General features: G+C 37.4%; 1 protein-coding gene across 17 annotated transcripts in view; it reads left to right on the forward strand.

The window, feature by feature from the left end:
* Positions 1–21,621, forward strand: part of Cdc42bpa (CDC42 binding protein kinase alpha) — a 221,175-nt gene that overhangs the window by 184,966 nt on the left and 14,588 nt on the right. For 15 of the 17 annotated variants that reach the window (XM_075989294.1, XM_075989300.1, XM_075989295.1 and 12 more), the window contains 12 exons: positions 3,210–3,293; positions 5,331–5,436; positions 6,507–6,643; positions 7,205–7,344; positions 8,670–8,751; positions 10,615–10,831; positions 11,557–11,619; positions 13,392–13,985; positions 15,640–15,737; positions 19,050–19,134; positions 20,038–20,161; positions 21,109–21,226. In XM_075989294.1, the coding sequence (XP_075845409.1) occupies positions 3,210–3,293; positions 5,331–5,436; positions 6,507–6,643; positions 7,205–7,344; positions 8,670–8,751; positions 10,615–10,831; positions 11,557–11,619; positions 13,392–13,985; positions 15,640–15,737; positions 19,050–19,134; positions 20,038–20,161; positions 21,109–21,226 (1,848 nt within the window). The remainder of the gene's footprint in view (positions 1–3,209; positions 3,294–5,330; positions 5,437–6,506; positions 6,644–7,204; positions 7,345–8,669; positions 8,752–10,614; positions 10,832–11,556; positions 11,620–13,391; positions 13,986–15,639; positions 15,738–19,049; positions 19,135–20,037; positions 20,162–21,108; positions 21,227–21,621) is intronic. The other 2 variants (XM_075989299.1, XR_012912113.1) reach the window with 2 other exon arrangements.

Consider the following 21,621-nt stretch of genomic DNA (forward strand, 5'->3'; position numbering starts at 1 on the left):
ACATGGCATTGAAAGTGCCATTCTTGATTCATGTGTTTTAATTCTTCTAACAAGTTTAATAAGCTATGATATAACTAATTCATTGCATCCTAAACCCAGCTTTTAAATGAAATTGTTACTACTGTAACAACTGAACAACTGTGGCAGCAGGATAGTTTAGTTTAACTGCCCAATCAGCTATGGGCACTCACTCAACTAAAGCCTGCTTTTTAATAGTCAAAAATATAATGTTATGTTAATAATTCATCTCAGTAAAGTACTATAAGCAGCCCATTGGTCAGTTTTCTCCTTAAAGACCATTTGACATCCTAGTTGGAAGAATGTGCTTTTAATTCATTTATTATATATACTATATGGGCTTTAAGCCAAAGGTGTTAGGTAATGGTCTCACCAGTCACCACCACAAAGAATGACATGGATCTGGAACACATTTCTTTCCTTCTTTCCTTCTTTCTTTCTTTCTTTCTTTCTTTCTTTCTTTCTTTCTTTCGTTTGCTTGTTTGTTTTGGGCAACCAACTGTGATTTAGAGCTTTGCAAAATAACGGTAACAATAACTACTACAGTGCGATGAAATGCCCCCCCCCCCCTGCTCTCACACTGTGATACCCTTCTGTTGTGGGTACTTACATTGCTTCCAGCTCTTCATTGCCGAAATTAGTCCTGAGGGGATCTTAGTATTTTTGCTTTTGCAGATGGGCAGTTTGGGTGCAAACTGGTTGTATGTTATATATACTTTAAACTTGAACTAGATCTTCCCAAATGTTTTTCACAGGGCTTGGGTCCATTTTCATCCTCCCCCACCGCCACAGCAGCATGTGAATGTTCCCATTTCTCCACATCCCTATCAGCCCTTGGTGCAATCAGATACTAACTTTTGCCAGTTGGAAGAGTGTGAAGCAGCATTTGTGTTAACTTAGGTTTCTCCCTTTTCTGATTGTATTTAGCATCTTTTTCTATGTTCATTGGCTGCTAATGATTTGCCTGTTGTCTTTTTGTTCCATTAATTTTCCTGTTGTTTTGGTTTTTGCTATTTTTAAGTCTGGGTATGAGTTCTTTGCTATGTATTATTGGTTGTAAGCATTTTCTTCCAGTCAGAGGATAATTTTTAAATTTTGTGTTAATTTTGTTTTTCAAAACTCTTGACCAGCTTACCAGTCTTTTCCTGTACAACTTCTGCTTTTGTGGTTTTTAAAGTAGTTTTTCTTTATGAAAATACTATTTTTCTTCCTTATTTTCTTCTAAAGTTTAAAATTGCATTTTTATGTATTTAAGACTTTAATCAAATTGAAATTGATTGCTATGTGGTGTGGTAAATAGAATTCCAGTATTTTCTCTCCATATAAACCCTTGAGTCTCCTGTATTTCACTCCTCTGCAGTACTGTCTCCGCTTTGGTGTGTGGGTCTGTTGTGGGTGTTTCTGTCCTTTTGCTTATTCCTTATGCTGATTCTATGTTTCTTAATCACTGTAGCCCTAAACAGTTTTTGGGTGCTGCTCATAGCCACCGTGTTCTTTTTCTTGTTGACCCTTTAGTTTGGCATACTATTTTAGTGTCGGTGTGCCAAATTCCATGTGAGGCTTTTAATCGGAATTACATTGATTTTCTAGATTGACATGAGGAAAGGTGGCATCTTCACAGTATCATCCCTTCCTATGGTACCTCCACCTCTCTGAGGATGGTGTGCACAATAGTTACTTCTCTCCATTCTTCAGCAGAGTTCATTGCTTTCAGTGTGTTCCATGTGACTTGTTGATTTGTCCTGGTGCCCTGAATTTTGTGTTGCTGTGTGAGTGAAATCCAGTTAAATGCAGTTTTAATTAGGTACTGTTGATCTTTTATTCAGCACATTTGTTTGAGTCTTTAATTTTAATAACTTCTCTGGGACTTTCTGTAGAATGCTAATGACCATTTATTTACTATTGTGTTTTGTTATCTTTTGCATAGATTTTTTTTTCAGCATTCCTCTTTTATTTGTTATATTTATCTTCTCAAATCTTAAATTATAGGTTGGGCTAAATGTTTTTTTTTCAAGCTATTCAAAAGTTAACAAAATTTAAATTGAATATAAACTTACAATTCACAAAAAAGCCGACACAGTCAAATTCTATACCAGGATTAGAGTTTATAGATGATTAGTTTTAGAGGTTATGGTTACAAGCAACTTTCTTGTAATATTTTAATACTCTGTGACTTTATGCAAGGCTCAACTTGTTTTCCATGTGTGCTTGCTTTGCATCCTAAAAAGAAGTTACTGTCTTTTGTTGTTTTTTGTTTTTTACTTTGCTGATTAAACAATGTACCCTCCTCCCCCACAATAACATCCAATAAAATCACTGGCTCTTTTTATTCAAAGAAACATATAATACTTAATAAAGTAGACTTCATTTTACTTACAGTAGAGATATGACTTATAGCTAAATTTGAATTAAATTCTTAATGCCAATAATAATATATAATTTTAACTCCTTTATTTAAAATTAATTTCTGTGTATAAATCCCACTAATCTCCATATATTCAGATCTATGTAATTTTATTCCATATACATAATATATTCTAAATGTGGAAATCATGTAGTTAGAAAGAATCTTCTAGGACTGATGATATGGCTCAGCAAGTACAGCACTTGTTGGGCAAACCTGAGCTTCATCTCTAGAGCCCACAGAAAGTTAAAAGCAGAGAAGTGACGTCACAGAGTTGTCCTCTGACAATTTATGCATTCATCTGACTCACACATATACATGCGTGTACACACACACACACACGCACGAACTCAAGTACAGTAAAAAGTTGTTTAAAAATTAATCTTGTGTGTATGTTATTAATTCATATCATAAATCTTTCTTAAATATTCAGTTACTTTGAAGAATCAATGTGACAAAATTTGAACGAATGTGAAAATATCTTCATTTTTGTGTAAATTACATGCTGTGATTTTTTTTCCTCTGGATTTTATTTTCTAATTTATTTCTTTTTAAATTTAAATTTCCAAATCGAAATTATTATAATTAAAAAATAACTCATTTGTAAATATTGTGAGCTCGTATTGAAGTACTGTTCTGGAAAAACTTGAACCTCAGGGAGCTGAGGCACTGTCTCCTTAGCATTGTTGAAATGTTATTGGTTTATTTGCTGTGGTCTCTTTCTAGTTGTTTCCTAAATAAAGTGAGTTTTTCACGACATTCATTTCCTCTTTTGCCTGGGATTCAGATTGCAGACTGTGCTCCACTTCCAGTTCACACGCCAACCTTAAGGAAAAAGGGATGCCCTGCTTCAACTGGCTTTCCACCTAAGGTATTTGCTCTAAACATACTGTGTTCTAAAACATAAGAGTGGATTTCTTCTACTTTGGATATTTGCTGTGAGTTTTGTTGCTGATTTCCTCAAAGCTATAAAATAAAAAACTTAGGAAGAAAATAAATTTAATAATAAATGTAAATACCATTCTGAATATTGGAAGGAGTATACAATATATTTAATTCTTAAATTCTGTGTTTCATAGCCTATTAGAGGAACCCTTATTTTGTCACCTGATAAAAGCATTAAGTTGAAGCTCTCTTCAAAGAATATGAGCCTGAGTTTCATCAAACAGCAAAAAGTACCCCACCCTACTATGACCAGGGCACTGTGTATGGGAAGACATGAAGACTGAGCTCCTTGTTTAAGCCTATTGAAAGAAAGAACATAAACTATGAATAATCGCAAATGAATGTGAGCAATGGCTCTGAAAACTAATTTTAAAAAGTATGATGAGAGCTGGGTGGTGGTGGCACATATCTTTAATCCTAGTACTTGGGAGGCAGAGGCAGGTGGATCTCTGAATTTGAGGCCAGCTTACAAAACAAGTTCCAGGATCGCCAGGGCTATACAGAAAAACATTGTTTTGAAAAACAAAAACGTGCTAAAAAGGAATAACCACAAACCATTACATATTGAGACAAGACAGAATATGAATTTAAAATGAATATAATAAATATCTTTACAAAGATGGGTAATGTCAGACAGGATAAAACCGTGATAAGAAAAAATAATCTAGAAGAACTTGACAAAAGAATTTAATTGCTGAGATCTATAAAGAGCTTTAATAACAGAGTGAGAAGAATAGATATAATAGAAAAACAAGTCAGTTAGAAAATGAGATGAAAAATTTGAAAGTTAAGGTATATGACAGGAATGGTGTCAACATTTACATAATATAGTGTGACTTTCAGTAGGAAAAACGTGGAATTAAAGAAATAGGAGCGGGTCTAGAATGATGACTCTATAGTTAAGAGCACTCGCTGTTCTCCAGAGGACCAGAGTTCCTTTCTCAGCACCTATATCAGGCAGCTCACAACTGCCTCTAACTCCATCTCTGGGGGATCTGATGCCCTCTTTTGACCTCAAGGGCATCTTTGTGCACTTGGCATATACAGTGACTCACAATTTTGAAGAAATAATGAACTAAAATTTCTTCAAATTAGAGATGAAAAGCTTCAGTAAAGGATGCAAGAAAACACTTAAGACATATTCAAAATGTTTAAATAAAAGAGATGGGCTTATTTAAATGATAGGAACTTAAGTAACCAATTGGAGATGGGAAAGTTCAGAAATGAAGATGTCAGGCTTGAGCTATGACCCCTCTGGCGAAGGTGCTGGTTGTGCAACCTGATTACACAAGCTACCCCCAGAGCCCATGTGAAGAGCCAGGTACCGTGGTGCACATCTGTAACTTTAGGGCCGGCAGACTGGAAGGTCTCCTGGGAGCTCAAGCGCCAGCTAACCTGGAGTACACAGTGTAGCAGCAGAGACAGCAGGACATGCTGCCTCAGCAGAGTTCAAGAAAAGAACTGACTCGTGAAAGCTGTCCTCTGACCTCCACAAGTCCTGTGGCACCTGCATACATATGCCCTGCCCCCAAAATAATAATAATAATGATAGTATCTTTAAAGATGCAAGATAAAGGAAGACTTGAGGTAATAGATGAAAGAATCCCAAAGAAAGCTGGAATTAATGGGAGATATTTCAGATATATAAAGTAAACTCAAAGATCAGACAATGACTTAAAGATGAAAAAGAATCTCATTTCTGTCAGTCAACTAAGGAAAGAAGGAGGAGAGACTCAAGTACAAAAATGGCCAACAGATTAGAATAAAAGAGCCAATATTTGTAAAATCAGAGTCACTGACAAAAGCTATCAGAAATGCTAAAAGTTATTTTCAAGAAAGACTCTGAAAGTACAAGATGTACAGCGTGCTTGAGGTTTGTCTGGTACGTGAGAAGTGCCTGCAGTTCCACGTGGACGTGCAATGAGAGCTGGAAGGATTAACTCTTCCATCAATTATTTTGCAGCGCAAGACTCATCAATTTTTCGTGAAGTCTTTCACTGCCCCTACAAAGTGCCATCAGTGCACCTCCTTGATGGTTGGTTTGATAAGACAGGGCTGTGCCTGTGAAGGTAAGAACAACAGGAAAGAAAAGGTGACTTCTTGGCTTTATAACAGTACTGTTGCCAACTGGCTGTCCAGGCTCTAAGCAGACAAATGAGTTTGAATGCCATCACTGCTGCTGTCACCTCTGTGACTCTGAACAAGTAGTGTGGAACAGAGATGCTAGAAAATGCTCAGTAGAGTTAGCTCTTATCCTCTCTGGTCGTGAAAACGTGGAGAATACAACTCCATGCATTTCTTTACACCTTCATAGTCATTGAAACTTGTTTCCAAACAGTCAGTAAAAGTTGCCAGATACAGGGCCTGGAGAAATGGCTTAGGGAATAAGGTGCTTACCACCCAAGCATAAGGGCTAGAGTTTGGGTCTCCAGCACACATGCCAGGTTGCCCAACTGTAATCCCAGACTCAGGAGGTAGAAAGGAGATCTTGAGGGTGCTGGCATGTTGGACCAGCTGAAGGGTTGTTGAGCTCCAGATTCAGTGAGAAACCTGACCTCAGAAAATGAGGTGGGGGTGACAGATGGAGGTAGATACCTGACATCAGCCTTGGGCTTCACATCCTCATATACATGTGAACATGTACTCATACACAGGCAAACACATAAGCATGCGTGAATAACACACGAATTAATCAATTCAACGTTGCTGATAGACACACCAAGTAGCTGAGTGTTCATTAGTAACTCTGCAAGAGAATTTCAGGGCTGATGATGAGTTGCATTGAATAAAGAGCTAAAAAAAAACTGTTCAGAGACCACTTTGGTAGGAATTACAAGTTTAAATCAGCCATGTTATTTACAAGGTTTGGATATTTTTGTTGTTCTGTCTTACCCATTTGCTTCTCAATTTTATTACTAATATTAAAGAAAATAATAATATAAATAATAAAAAGCATTTACTACTTCTCAATGAATTTCTGACTGACAGGCAACTGAATCTGTTTCCCTAGTGATAAAGTTGTTTAAAATAAAATAGAAAATCGGCATTCATCTAACTAGCACCATGGATGCAATTAGTGCCCAGTGAATTTTGTTGTTGTTGTTGTTAATCTAAATTGTGTCCTTTTTCCCTCCAAAAGTGTGTGGGTTCTCGTGTCATATAACGTGTGTGAACAAAGCTCCAACCGCTTGTCCGGTTCCTCCTGAGCAGACTAAAGGTCCACTTGGTATAGACCCACAGAAGGGAGTAGGAACAGCATATGAGGGCCATGTCAGGGTGAGTACCTCTGCTTAGTTACTCAGTAAGCACAACTTGACAGAAAATTCAGTGAATCAAACTCATTTAAATAATATTTTATCTAGAGCCATAATTACTTGGAAATAAATTCTAAAGTATCACAGAGTTTTCTGTACTCTCTGTATCTTGAGATTTACGAATGTCAAAATCACCATAATGGAGCCTTGGACCTCTGGTATTGCCTGAGAGGTAGACTGTGGTTGAGGTGTTAGGAAATATTAAGACATAAGCTTACCATCCTAGGCACAGTTCCAGTGGGAAGTGAATGCCATTTTCCTCTTACAACCAAATTTACTATTTATGCTATCTCTCTAAAAAAAAAAAAAAAAGCTGAGTAAATTTTATTTTAGAGTTGTCAGTCTGAAATGGCCAGACCCTGGATGGTCTGACGAGTGTTCTCACTGTCCCCTTACTAGCGGCACTGTGTCCCACTTGCTGCCTTACCAGCTAGAAAGCAGACCTAGAGCAGGACCAGGGGCTCATGCTGTCATTTGTATTTGAGTTGTCTTTGTTTGTTTGTCTGACTAAAACAAAACCAAGATCCCTAAGCCAGCTGGAGTGAAGAAAGGGTGGCAGAGAGCATTGGCTGTAGTCTGTGACTTCAAACTGTTTCTCTACGATATTGCGGAAGGAAAAGCATCTCAGCCCAGCTCTGTCATTAGTCAAGTGATTGACATGAGGTAAGCCCCGAGGGATGAAGATGTGTGTCATTGCAGCATAGGCAGTAGTTTATGGTCTTTCTTTTATGTTACTATGCTTCGTATTAAATAGCCTAATTTGGGGTCAATTTTTGGATTTAGTCCTGTGGCTCCTATAATATACTAGAAAGTAGGGAGGTAGGGGTGGTTCTAGGGCAAGTCGGTCTAGGTGTTGAGTGTGTGGCGCTAAAAGCCAAAGTTTGACTCTAAAAGACCAATTTAAAGATTATGACATAAGAATCCTAAATACATGCTCACCTGTCATCATCTAGAAGTGCAAAGTTATTCTGTGAAAATAAAGGACATAACATCTCACACCAGCACCAGAATCTGTATGTCTAGCTCCCTTGTCCAGACTCTTCTTGAGCACCCTCCTCCTCCTTTTCTAGAAGCTCCAGGCACTGTGCTGGGAGATTTTATTTTCTCCTACAGCTTCATCCAGTACTCCTGATTGATGTATCCTACGTATGCCTCTAATTCAGACACACCCATTGCTCAAAGTGCACATCTCCAGCTATGCCTATTGGTGCCTGAAACACAGTGAAATATGGAAGGATTGGTACAGGGAATATCAGCAGGAGAGATTTGGCAGACCGGCTAGTGGACTGAATATAAAGATGAGGGGGGCTAGGCAGAAGAGAGCTCCTTAGCCCACATTAAGGTTAAGGATAACACGAACAACAGCAAAACCATCTGTTAAAACAAGGATAAGACAGCCGGGCGGTAGTGGTGCACGCCTTTAATCCCAGCACTCGAGAGGCAAAGGTAGGCGGATCTCTGTGAGTTTAAGATCAGCCTGATCTACAAGAGCTAGTTCCAGGACAGGCCTCAAAGCTACAGAGAAACCTTGTCTTGAAAAACATAAATGAATGAATGAATAAACAAACAAACCTAAATAAATAAATAAAAGCCAAGATGACAACAGGTCAAGGATAAATCATTGTTTTAGGTGCTGAAGTCACAGTGTCAAATGAACTTGATTGAGGTCATTTGAGATTTATTATGACAGGTATGAGAGTCCATTGGGGACTCTGGAGACTTAAACCCCTTCTGCCAGTGTGCCTGTGTGTCTGCATGAGTCAGCAGTTATGTCTAGTGTAAAGTGCCAGGTTGCTCCTGATGGATTATTACCTTGAGTACTGTCAGTCACTAGTGGGGAAGTCTTGTGTTTTGTTTCGTTTTAAATTGAGCTTGGGTGTTTATACAGTTATGCTTTGAGGATTGCTTCATGTATGTTATTTGGGTATGTAAGCAAAACCATACACAGGCAACATGTAATAACCCTAAATGTTTAACTTCTATTTCAGAGATGAAGAATTTTCTGTGAGTTCAGTCTTGGCTTCTGATGTTATTCATGCAAGTCGAAAAGATATTCCCTGTATATTTAGAGTAAGTCTGTGTATGACTTGAGCACTTAATTACTTCGAGTTTTTGCATATATATTGTGTATGATGTGCATATATGTTTGTGTGCACATGCTTGTAAAGGCCAGAAACTGATGTCAGATATCTTCCTTGATTGCTTTCCTCTTTACATACTGAGACAGTCTCACTGAACCTGCAGCTCACAGCTATAGCTAGTTAGCTAGCTCACTTGCCCCAGCAATCCCTGTCTCTACCTCTGGAGTGCTGGAATAACAGACAAACCTACCTGACTTAAACCTGGCTTCTGGGGATGCAAACTCTGACCCTCCAGGTTTGTGCAGCAAGTGCTTTATCCACGGAGCCAGCACCTAGTTACTTGTTTTTAATGAGTATGTTTTACTACTGCGTATAAACCATAGAGTTACTGGACAAGACCCAGACCTAGTACTCCACTATTTACATGAATACAAGATTATGCTAAGACTTGTAGAATGTATAAATATGCTTTTAAAATATGCTTCATGTTTATTTTTGAATCCCAGTTCAATCTTCAAAATATTACCACATGAGGTTTCTCAACTTAAAAACAAAAGCGTTTGTCTCTGTAAAACTCTTATTTTTAAAATTGTGTTTCAGTTGTCTATTCCTTTATAACAAATACTCCAAAACTTTAGTAGGAGCATTTTCCACTGTCTACAATATTGGCTGATGTTCCTCTTGTGATTGTAACCAGGTTATTTGAGACAGGAACATCCAAAATAATGTTTTCTTCACATCTGTGACTTTGATTCTGGCTGTCAGCTAGCCAATGTCAATTTTCCTCTTTATGTTCATGGTCTTTCTATATATGTATATATCTTGATCTGTTTATCTCTCATTATTGCATACAGATAATTGCCGGTAGTTGTCTTGATGAAGTAAACAGCACACTTTTGTAAAGCTGTTCTATTCTATCTGTCCTTCCTATTTGTCTATGAATCTTATATGTAAGAAAGTTCAAAGATTTAAATGTAGTCTCTCACTTTCAAGGCCACCAACTGTTTATTCTCCCCTAGCTCCCAAGGGAGTCTGTTAAGGCTCCCTTACCTGTAGCTAATTTTTTTTTTTTTTTTTTTTTTTTTTTTTTTTTTTGGTTTTTCGAGACAGGGTTTCTCTGTGGTTTTGGAGCCTGTCCTGGAACTAGCCCTTGTAGACCAGGCTGGTCTCGAACTCACAGAGATCCGCCTGCCTCTGCCTCCCGAGTGCTGGGATTAAAGGCGTGCGCCACCACCGCCCGGCACCTGTAGCTAATTTGCAGTAGGATTTTATTGTTACATAATTGAAAAGTGCTCTGACTTACAAACTTTTATTTACTTCCTGTTTCAAGTGATCTAACCTTCTCCGATGATAACATGAAGGATTGCTAGGAAGTACAAGAAACTTTCAGAACAGAATGATATATGTTTATGAGCATAGAAGCATGCTTAACTTCATGCCCTTGATAAGTTACTTACTTTCTCTTTATCATGGAGTCTCAAATATAAAATTAGTATATAATCATAGCTCCTGTCTCACGAAGCTGTTAAGAGGGCTAAGTGAGGTAATGCTGGTAAAGTGTTTTTCTCCATGATACTTGATAATTTTAAGTGTCACTTGTTAAATCAGTGTGTACAATGCATTTTTATGACATTTTGTAACACAGAGCGTGAAGTGATAGTAACATTTTGATTTGTATCATCTCCTACTGTTGGAATTAAACATTCCAGTGAGATACTCGAATTCAGTATAGCTAAAGTTTGCTAAAGGGATAATTTAATAAATGCTGTGAGTGCTAAACAAATGAGCAGAACCCCGCGGCTAGCATAAAAGATGTCTGTTTTCTAATATTGTGAATATTAAATTGTTTTAGGTCACAGCTTCCCAGCTCTCAGCACCTAGTAACAAATGTTCCATCCTGCTGCTTGCCGACAGTGAGAACGAGAAGAGTAAGTGGGTGGGAGTCCTGAGTGAACTGCACAAGATTTTGAAGAAAAACAAATTCAGAGACCGCTCTGTGTATGTTCCCAAAGAGGCCTATGACAGCACCCTACCCCTCATTAAAACAACGCAGGCAGCTGCAATCATAGGTATGCACTTATAGCAGTCATCATAGACCCATAACTGTTTACTAATCTATATGTTGAGTTGGCCCCACTGTTTACAAGGTGTCTGGCATGTGTCAGATGTGTGTGGGTGAATGAGACCTGTGTCAGATCTGTGTTTTAGCCCTCCTAGGAGTAGACGTGCATTGTCTTCTTAAAGAGCACTAGTGCTAAAAGCCAATCTGGTAACTTTTTTCTACTTTTGTGAATTGAAACAAGTTAATTCTCAGAGTGTGGGTTTCACATGTAATATGTGTTCTTGAGGAGATTTGAAGTCATAGACTATAGAGCATGTCACCAGCAAACAGCAACTTCTGTTTTCCTTTTTGTTTATCTTTTTGTACATTTGTTATATGCGTGTTCCACTTCTGTTGCTGTCCAGTAAATATGAGAAGTTTAGTGAGCAGGATTAAGCTGCCTTTCACAGTGTTTTTAGAATGGTCGATGTCTATGATACTCAAACTGGGTTTTTAGTTTTCTCATTATTGAATAAGTATTTCCTTCCTTTGATACTAAAGCAGACTTTTAGCTGATTGTTCTGTTTTAAAAGACATGACATATTTATACTGCACTCTGAAGGGAAATATAAATTGTATTTTGATTTTGTTATTTAAATTTATTCTAACACCAAATTTTTTCATTATCTGGTATATTCTGTTATCCTGACATTTTTATCTGATTAAAAAGTTTTATGCTTGTGTTTTAAATAGATCATGAAAGGATAGCTTTGGGAAATGAAGAAGGATTATTTGTTGTGCATGTCACCAAAGATGGTAAGAGAAAACCCAGTTATTCTGAAATAATTTTAAATTATATATTAGAAAACTCTTGAACCTAAATTCTAAGAGCAGGATTGTGTTACTAAAATTTTCCAGATATAATTTTATATGTTTTGAATTTCAACGGGTTTTTTTTTCTTTTTCTTTTTGGTTTTTTAAGACAGAATTTCAATGTATTACTCTTGCTATCCTAGAACTCAGTATGTAGACCAGGCTGGCTGAACTCACAGATCTGCCTGCTTTATCCTAGGGATAAAGGCATGTGCCACCACACCCAACTTTAACTCAAAAGGTTTTCGATTCTATTACCCCTAAAGCTCTGTGTACTGCCCCTCTCCTGTTTTACTGAACAGTTCCACTCATGTCTAAAGGCTGCACATAAAAGACAAAATCACTTTTCTCATTCTTAATAGTGCTGTAAGAAGAAATGTCTAAAGTTCCCCATGGTTCAGTGCAACAGGTTTTTAGCCCCCTAGAGGGAAATAAAGTGCTGAGTGAAATAAAGCAAAACCGATTGAATTTGCTTTTCATAAACATAGCATTGTAAGTTCTGTCTTTATATTAGGTTAGATCCTGAGCAAACAGGTCAGTCACTAAGCTTGATGAGTTTGTTGCCCATAGGAATACCTTGAGAAGTGTTAGGAAGATGCTCCAGTTGGTAAGTGCTTGCCATATAGCACTGGATCCCAGAACCCACATAAAAAGCCAGACATGGTAGTGTATGTTTATGATCACAACACTGGGAATGTAAAGGAAGATGGATTGATAGGAACTGGCTTGCCAGCCTAGCCTAGGGAAGGAAAAGACAGATGGACTGGTAATCACTGGCTAGCCAGCCTAGCCTGCTTAGCAAATCCCAGGTCCCAGTAAGAGACCTTGATTTAGCAAACAAAGGTGGGCGTGGCAAGATAAAGGTGCCATACATGCCTGGTGATCTGTGTTTGATCCCTGGAACCCACTAAAGGTGGAAGAAGAAAACTGACTCCACAAAGTTGCCCTCTGAACACCACACCCATGCTATGACATGCACCCACACACATACACAATTTTAAATTTTTTAATTAAAAAAAACCGAAAACTGAAGGCAGAAAGCTCCTGAAAAAGAACACCTTAGGCTGATGTCTGATGTACATGCTTGTGCATGCATACATGGCCACACGTACACACAAACACCTAAAGAGATGGAACTAGAGAGAGATGGTTCAGCGACCCTGTCTGCTGCTCCTGCAGAGGACCCAGTGGTTCAGTTCCCAGCTCTTACGTGATAGCCTACACCATCTATAACTTATATTCTAGGGTATCCAATGCCTTTTTCTGGCTTCCATGGACACAGGCATGCAAGTGATGCACAGACATATATATAGGCAAATACCCACATACATAAAATAAAATTTAAAAAGAAATACCTAAAGAGGAACATGAGTTGCAGTCACTTGGATTTTAAAAATAGGAACTCCATGGTGAAGTTGCTAGAATTTAGTACCAATAAACAAACTTTGTGAAGTATAGGCATGCTTTACACAGGACTTCTTTGCCTTGACTCAGAAGATCCCAGTGCTGAAATCAATACCAACTATCAGCTATTGGTAGGTTAAATGATCTGATAATGGGTTCAGTTATCCTCTTTTTTTCTTCTGTGATTTCTGCTCTTAGATACTTTTGTGTGTATGTATCTTTAATATGGATTGGGTTATATACTTTGGTGTTTAATTTGGATATAATTAATAAACTCATTTTGCATTTAATGTTGTTGTTTCTTCTTGTAGAGATTATTAGAGTTGGTGACAATAAGAAAATTCATCAGATTGAACTCATTCCAAGTGATCAGCTTGTTGCAGTGATCTCAGGCCGAAATCGCCATGTCCGACTTTTTCCTATGTCAGCTTTGGACGGACGAGAGACAGATTTTTATAAGCTGGCAGAAACTAAAGGGTGTCAAACCATAACTGCTGGGAAAGTGCGCCATGGAGCCCTGTCCTGCCTGTGTGTGGCTATGAAAAGACAGGTCCTCTGCTATGAGCTGTTCCAGAGCAAGACCCGACACAGGAAATTTAAGGAAATTCAAGTCCCAAGTAATGTCCAGTGGATGGCCATCTTCAATGAGCAACTCTGTGTAGGATTCCAGTCAGGATTTCTCAGATACCCCCTGAATGGAGAAGGAAGTCCATGCAATATGCTCCATTCAAATGACCACACACTATCATTCATTGCACATCAACCAATGGATGCTATCTGTGCAGTTGAGATATCCAACAAAGAGTATTTGCTGTGTTTTAACAGCATTGGGATATACACGGACTGCCAGGGCCGAAGATCTAGACAACAAGAATTGATGTGGCCAGCAAATCCTTCCTCTTGTTGTAAGATTCTTTTTCTTGTCTATCTTTGTCCCTTTTTGCCTTTTCACTTACTTTAAATATAATCATTTTTACTAACAACTTGTTTTTTTAATCATTTTTAAGGTCTCCCCCAAGTACTAATTATGTTGCTAAAGTAAAATAACCATATATTGTAAAACCTAGACAAACAGTGAAAATTAAATGCTTGTAAGTAAGATTAATCTTTCTATGGAAAACTTACTGAGATACATTTTTTAACTACATGTTGTTGTGTTTAAAAATAATCCCAATCGTTTTTTTCATTGTCACCCTAAATATAGTAACCTTAAGAAGCAGTAGCTCATAAGACTTATGCTGGGGAAGTTACTAAGTCATTGTTTAACATGTTCTTGGAAGATATAAAGTGACCTTTATAAGAAGTATTACTTCATTTTATATTTTATAGGTATATATATATATATATATATATATATATATATATATATATATTGATTTAAATTTACTTATTTCATTCTTTTCTTAAATATTAAAATATTAATATTTCATTCAATACTTTATCAGTGAATAATAATCACTGTTGAGTACATATTTTACTGTATGAGATGAAGTCATGAGTGAAATCGATGGAGTGCTGTCTGCCTCACAAAGTAGGGAAGATTCCTGGGAGTAAGTGGTTAGATAGGATGCTGTTACAGGTGTTCGGGGAGAGAATGTCTGATCCAGATTGCTTTGTTTGGAATGGAAGCCTCTTAAGCCTGCTTAAATGTGAAGTGGAAAAAGCCATTAGAGAATCAGTAGGAAAAGGTGGACTGTTTGGGAAATACAGACAGTAGAATAAGATGTCCCAAAACGACCCAAAGAGTGTGGAATTCTGCAGTCCAGTAAAACAATTACTGGGGCAGGAGCCAAGGACCTCTCCCTTGCAGCAGGAAGGATGGAGGACAGGGCAGTCCAGGTGAGTTAGGTGAAAGAGTGTGTCTCGGGATAGTTGCGTTCTTATGACAGAAAAATGATCAAAAGTCTCTAACCTACCCAGATTTAACTATTTATAGTGTTTTATTTCTTCTGAAACGAACGTTGTTTTCAGTGACATATGGGTAAATGAATGCTGTTTCATAACTGAGCCAGCTACTCCTGATTGTTCTAATGTGAAGTCAGGCTAATACATTTCTAGTCATAACTGTAGTTTGAGTCAATCGCTTACTTTTTGCTTGTGTTGCCATTCCTTCCACAAGTGTGGATTGAGCATCTGTTCCTGTCACACAGCTGCCAGTCACAGTGCCTGTAGCAGAACACGTCATGCCTATTTTACTTTACCGTTCTAGACCAGAACACTTAGGTGAAATTTTCTGTACTTTGTGTGTTTCACTGTCAACAGTTTAACTTTAAAAGTCCAATACTTTAAAATGCCATGAAATTTCTCATAAGACAAGGTGTGGGTTCATTGATTCCTTCTGTATTGGGCTTATAATCTGAGCTATGGCATATCAGTTCTCATTCATGCTTTATGTCCTGCTCACTTCAAAACATTTATAACATCATTCTTATGTATAATAACTGTTGGGTTTTGAAACGATTCCACTCTACAGTTGCTTAGGATAGACCTTTCAAAGTGTTTGGGTCTTAATAATTTTCAATAATCAGCAGGTTGTACCTTCCTTCCTCCCCCCCTCAGGTTACAATGCACCTTATCTATCCGTTTATAGTGAAAATGCAGTTGATGTCTTTGATGTAAACTCCATGGAATGGATACAAACTCTTCCTCTCAAAAAGGTAATGGAACACTTAAATGTGGGCCAAGTTGGTTAATTTTTTTATTGCAGATATTCATTGTGCATAGTACTGTGTTACATAAGGACATTTTCAAGAGTGTGCATATTGTACATTAAGCATACTATCTCTGAGCCCCACTACTCTCTCTTTTATTCCCCCTCCCTCTCTTGTGGGGGTCTCTACAACCACCAAAGAGTATCAACCTTTGTAAGACAAGAAGTCAGTTCAACACACTCAGTAGCCAGTGTTGGTTCAAACTTTGAGAATCTGACACTAGGCAGTTTATTTTAGGAATATTTAAATACAGCACAATTTAGAAAAAAAGTTTCTTGTTGATAAATAACTAGTCCCATGTGTACAATAAAGCTTAAGGTACGACTATGTTAAAATTTTTTGTAAAGTACATGTGATGTCTTCCGTAAAGATGGGCACTGTAGACTAACCACATGTGACAAATTAAGAGTCTGAGGTGTAGATGCAGTCTTGGTCATACATATCACAAAGGTTACCAGGCTATTAACCACATCCACTCCCAGCCTTCTGGGTGGAAAACAGGTTATATACATCTCTCCCTGTGAAGAGACAGCCCTGTTTGATTAATACTCCTGTTTCCTTAGTACTTATCTGTGAGCACAAGGACCTCTGTGTCTTCTGCACTCTCCTTCCCCTTGGTTTTCCTAGACAATTACACTTCTACTTTTGCATCATATATACATAAATGATTTTATGTATCGATATAAAATCTAAGAACTGCATAGGAGAGAAAACCTACATATTTGCCTTTCTGAGAATGGGTTAATTCTAAGCTGGTTAGTTTATGATAGGTAGGCCAATACCATAATGTATTTATTGAATTTAATTTCTCCCTGTAAAATCTGATTTTTCTTGTGATGAGCAACTAGAGCACATACTGCAACCTAAAATGTCAGTGTATTGCCTTCTGCTTTGGGTTAAAGGACTCAGGGAGTATACTTTGCATGTATCGATAGTCAGGGATCGATTCCTTCATTTTATGGCTGGAAATGTAAAATCAAAACTTTGTAGGTGTCTTAATGTTTTAAAAATAGTGGTTTCACCAGGCAGTGGTGTGTGTGTTTAAGAATAGTGGTTTCACCAGGCAGTGGTGGCCGCACGTCTTTAATCCAAGCATACTCAGGAGGCAGAGGCAGGCGGATCTCTGTGAGTTTGAGGCCAGCCTGGCCTACAAGAACTAGTTCCAGGACAGGCTCCAAAGCTACAGCAAAACCCTGTCTCAAAAAAAAAAAAAAAAAGAAAAGGAAAAAAAAGAATAGTGGTTTCCCATATGCCTAATAAAACATGTTTTATATTAATATTTCTATTTCCTTAACAAGGAAAATTTTTATAAGTATGAAATTTCTATTTTGCAGAAATGAAAAGTAATCATGTTATATTGATATATTTGGTGTGTATAGTGTAGGTGCCATTAGTTGAAGGTCAGGTTAGAGGAACAGGGGAAATAAGGCAGCCAAGATCATTAAACATATGCCTCAGGTTTTTTTTTTTCAAGACAGAATTTCACTGTGTAGCACTAGCTGCTTTGGAACTCACTCTATAGACCAGGCTGGCCTCAAACACACAAAGATCTGCCTGCCTCTGCCTCCTGAGTGCTGGGATTAAAGACGTGCCACCACAGGCAAAAAATATGCCCCAATTTTAAGACATATTAATAATGTAAACCCTCAGAAAAATGCTACATTATGTAAAGCAACAAATACATCATCCTCAAATTTGTAAATTTGGATTGGCAACAGTTTTGTATTTCATTTTTTTATAACATTTGCAATATGCAAGCATGTGTCCTGTAAACTGAATAACGCTGTGAGCTCTGCTCGTTCCCTAAGCACAATATCCCAGAGTCACTGCTTCCACATGCCCCATCTGTGGCCCACACCTTACCAGGGTTGTGTGTATTCTCATCCTGTTGCTTGCCGTAAAATAGAGGAACTGGAAATTTTAAGAATTCCTAAGTAAAGAAATATTCAGTTTTGTTTGATTTTGCAATTTATTAAACTGTTGAAATTACTGCTTTTTTCTTTGCTGTCTTTGCTCATTTATTGTGTTTTTAAGATTCATACATGTTACTATATGTACTACATAAAGTTCATTGGTTTTTCACTACTATAAAATAGTCTTTTGGGTGAATACTTCAGTGTTTATCTATTATCTGGTTGACAGCATTTGAATTACTGCTGACTCTTTGCTGTTGTCAGCATTCCTGCGTATGTCTCAGTATAGGCCCCATCACCTCGCAGTGGGGTTGCTAAGGCACAGGGGCTGCAGCTGTTGAACCATATGCTATAGTGTCATCTATTTTCCAAAATATTAGCACAAATGACAGTCACATCAGCATCATCTGTGGTTCTCTCTGACCCAAATTATCCCTAGCACATCATTCTGTAAATCGTGGTAAACTAGTGTGTCACTAAAGTACTATTTTGCCTGTCCCAGTTAACTGTGATAACGCCCTTCATACTTTCCCTTATAGGCAATACCTGGTTATGTTTGCTCATCTTTTTGTTGAATTTTCCATATTTTTTTCCTCATGATTTATTGGATTCTTTATGTGGGTCCTGAGTCACTAACACACAGGATAATCTCCTCATTTGTCACATCTGCTCATGTTCATGGTGTATTTCCCTGAACAAAATTACAAATTTTACTGAAGTAAGATGTTATTCCTATTGTTTAGGTTTTTCTTTTTTCTCTTCTTAAGAAACTTTCCTGCTTCAATACCATAAAGATACAATCTTTATTTTCTTCCAAAAATAATCCTTCTAACTCTCACATGTTGCTGTGTGCAGTATTTTGTGCATAGTAAACTTTCTATTATTGTACATATGCCTGTGATCCACTTAGAGCTAAGTTTTAATATATGGTGTCAAGTAGGGATCTGGCCATATTGGTTTATATGGCTGGTTCCTCCATCGCTGTTTATCAGTGATAATTTCCATGTCTACTCTTTCATCTGCAGATATGTGGGCATTCAGTGTTTAGTGATAAGAATTCATGAAGTAAATGTGTTCATTTTTTAGTTTAGATTTTTGGTCTCTGATGATTTTTAAATGGTCAATTTTAAGGTTTATATATTCTACTTGATTTATTTGTCCAGGATAGAATTCCTTTAAACTATTACTATGATGCATTAGTTTGTTCAAATTATATATACCTTCCTGGTAAGAATTATTAACATAAGTGAAATGTCTTGATGGTGTATTCTTAATAGACTAAAACTTTCATGATTTAATTTTTAAAGGTTTTATTGAAATACTAATTTTATTTTTATTATTTTAGGTTCGACCTTTAAACACTGAAGGATCATTAAATCTTTTAGGGTTGGAGACTGTTAGATTAATATATTTCAAAAATAAGATGGCAGGTAAGGGATATATTAATAAGATCAATTCAGTGGAAATATTACATCGGTCCAAGGTATTTGGATATGCAATGAATGCCTCAGGCATATCTCACTCTGGAGTGTGCGATGCCTGCTGTCAAACTCTGGCAGACAGTAAAGACAAGCTGTGAACAAGCAATCCTGGTGAAGCCTGTATGGCTGTGTAAGCAAAGCGTTTGACACACATTCTTTTCCTGTGGCGCACCTGATAAATAGAGAAGATAATGGCTGGGTATGTAGTATTTAGAACCTAGTCCGTAGGTTCTAAATTATAGACACTTGTCCAGAATTCCTTCTGGGGGATCTTCAGGAATCTCCATCTATTGCACAGTGCTTCTGAAGTACTGAAGATAATGTGGGAAGAGGCAAAAAAGATCATAGGAATGAATCCCCAGAATAAGGACCTAGAACAGGAAGCCTAGAAAGTGAAGATGGAGAAAATAATTTATGGAAAGTGAGTTGGGGCGTTGTTTTTAAGAGTGAAATGAATGGGGCTGGAGAGATGGCTCGGCAGTTCGGAGGGCGTACTGCTCTTCCAGTGGACTGGAGCCACTGAACCCACTCTCTGCAGGAGAAGGAAAACAATGTGAAGATACTGGAGGAGAAGTGGCTGGTCAAAGCCATAGCACCAAGACAGCTTTAGTTTTCTTCTAGCAAACATGTAACATGTATTTATAATTAAAAATAAGAATGTGTTTTTGTAAGCTATGCCTAATTTAGCATATATCTTTTAGTATATTCCACTGAAAATTACTTTCTTTCTTATTTTTAATGCATAACTCTTGTCACAGTTGTACATATTATTCAGTTGATTGCAATGTCAGAAATTAATAGATATAAAGAATTTTAGTAATTTAAACAATATCATTATTTTGTTTCTCACAGAAGGGGATGAACTTGTAGTTCCTGAAACATCAGATAATAGTCGAAAACAAATGGTTAGAAATATCAACAACAAGCGGCGTTACTCCTTCAGAGTCCCTGAGGAAGAAAGGATGCAGCAGAGGAGGTATGTAGTTCACTTGTGCCCAGCATCCATCCATGCTGACGGCATCTGTCCATGTTGCCATCACCCAGAGGACAAGCTGGAAACAAATTGAGAAGAACGATTTGGTATCTGAAATTTTGTCACTCAGCTGTGATCTAAAATTGTAGAGCCAAGCACGAGTAACGCTCGGGAGTCTCTCCAACTGCAGGGGTTCTGTGCTCATGAGTAGCATCCCTCAGGGCCATTTTAATTAATACTGTCAAAGTTATGAGAATACAGTGGGTAATGTACCAATTTCACTCATTTCTGTATGTATATAGAAGAGTTATCATTTCTGCCATGTGTAACTTGTACTATAAATCATCTGTGCATATAGTAAATTTATATATGCTTAAGAAGTACAGAAACCAGGCATGGTGACTCATGACTGTAATCTTAGCATTCAAGAGGCTAAGGCAGGAGAGTCACCTTGAGCTTGAGGCCAGCGTGCTCTGAGCTAAAGGCTAAGACCCTTTCTTTAAAAAAAAAAAAACCTAAACAAACAAAAAGAAACTGAGATTAAAACTCTATTCTCCATGAGCAAACACATGTAGCTATATTTAAAACCATTTCTAAAATGTTATCTATTATAAAAGATGCACATATAATATTCCATGTATCTGCAAAGTAGAACAGGAATCTTTGATGCATGCTAAAGGAGCCCTTTCCAGCAAGGGTGGTACAGAACCTAATACATGTGTGTGTCTCTGGCTTTGATCCCCAGCACTGAACAGTTTAAACAAACAAACCCTAAATCTTAAGGTCTTCTTATTTAAATTTTTTTTAAAAAGCAACCTAAGGAATTGAACTATTAATATATTCTATTATTCTAATCATATCTTTATTTTTATAAAACAAAGTATGCTTAGTTTTTTAAGTTATAATGATTAAATGTGGAAAAACTTCTAAACAGGTGTTCTACCTTACAGGGAGATGCTACGAGATCCAGAAATGAGAAATAAATTAATTTCTAACCCAACTAATTTTAACCACATAGCACACATGGGTCCTGGAGATGGAATACAGATCCTAAAAGACCTGCCCATGGTAAGAGGCATGAGGAGTGGTGTGAACATGAATGGGGTGATACGTGAGCATAGGCTCACATACATGCACAGCTAGTGAGGACATGGTCTTAGTGTGTGCCACAGTATGTTTAAGACACATGGTGGCTTACATCTTAGAAGAAACTTACAATTCAGAAATCTATCAAAACCCAAAACAAAAGTTCTTAATTGGTTTTCTACCCTAGGGAAGTTCCCATTTTGCTAATACAAGTTTGCTGTTGTTAGTGGGAGAAACAGCCATATTTGAAAAGGTTCTGTCACAAGTTCCAGGCGCAGTTACCACAGTGTAAGATTTTACTCAGTTCAATACAGATATTGGGTGTTTTTCTCTGCAGAGTCCACATGGGCTTCATCATTCACAGTCACACCTCTCAG

Source organism: Microtus pennsylvanicus, chromosome 10, assembly GCF_037038515.1.
Source record: "Microtus pennsylvanicus isolate mMicPen1 chromosome 10, mMicPen1.hap1, whole genome shotgun sequence".
Taxonomy (NCBI): domain Eukaryota; kingdom Metazoa; phylum Chordata; class Mammalia; order Rodentia; family Cricetidae; genus Microtus; species Microtus pennsylvanicus.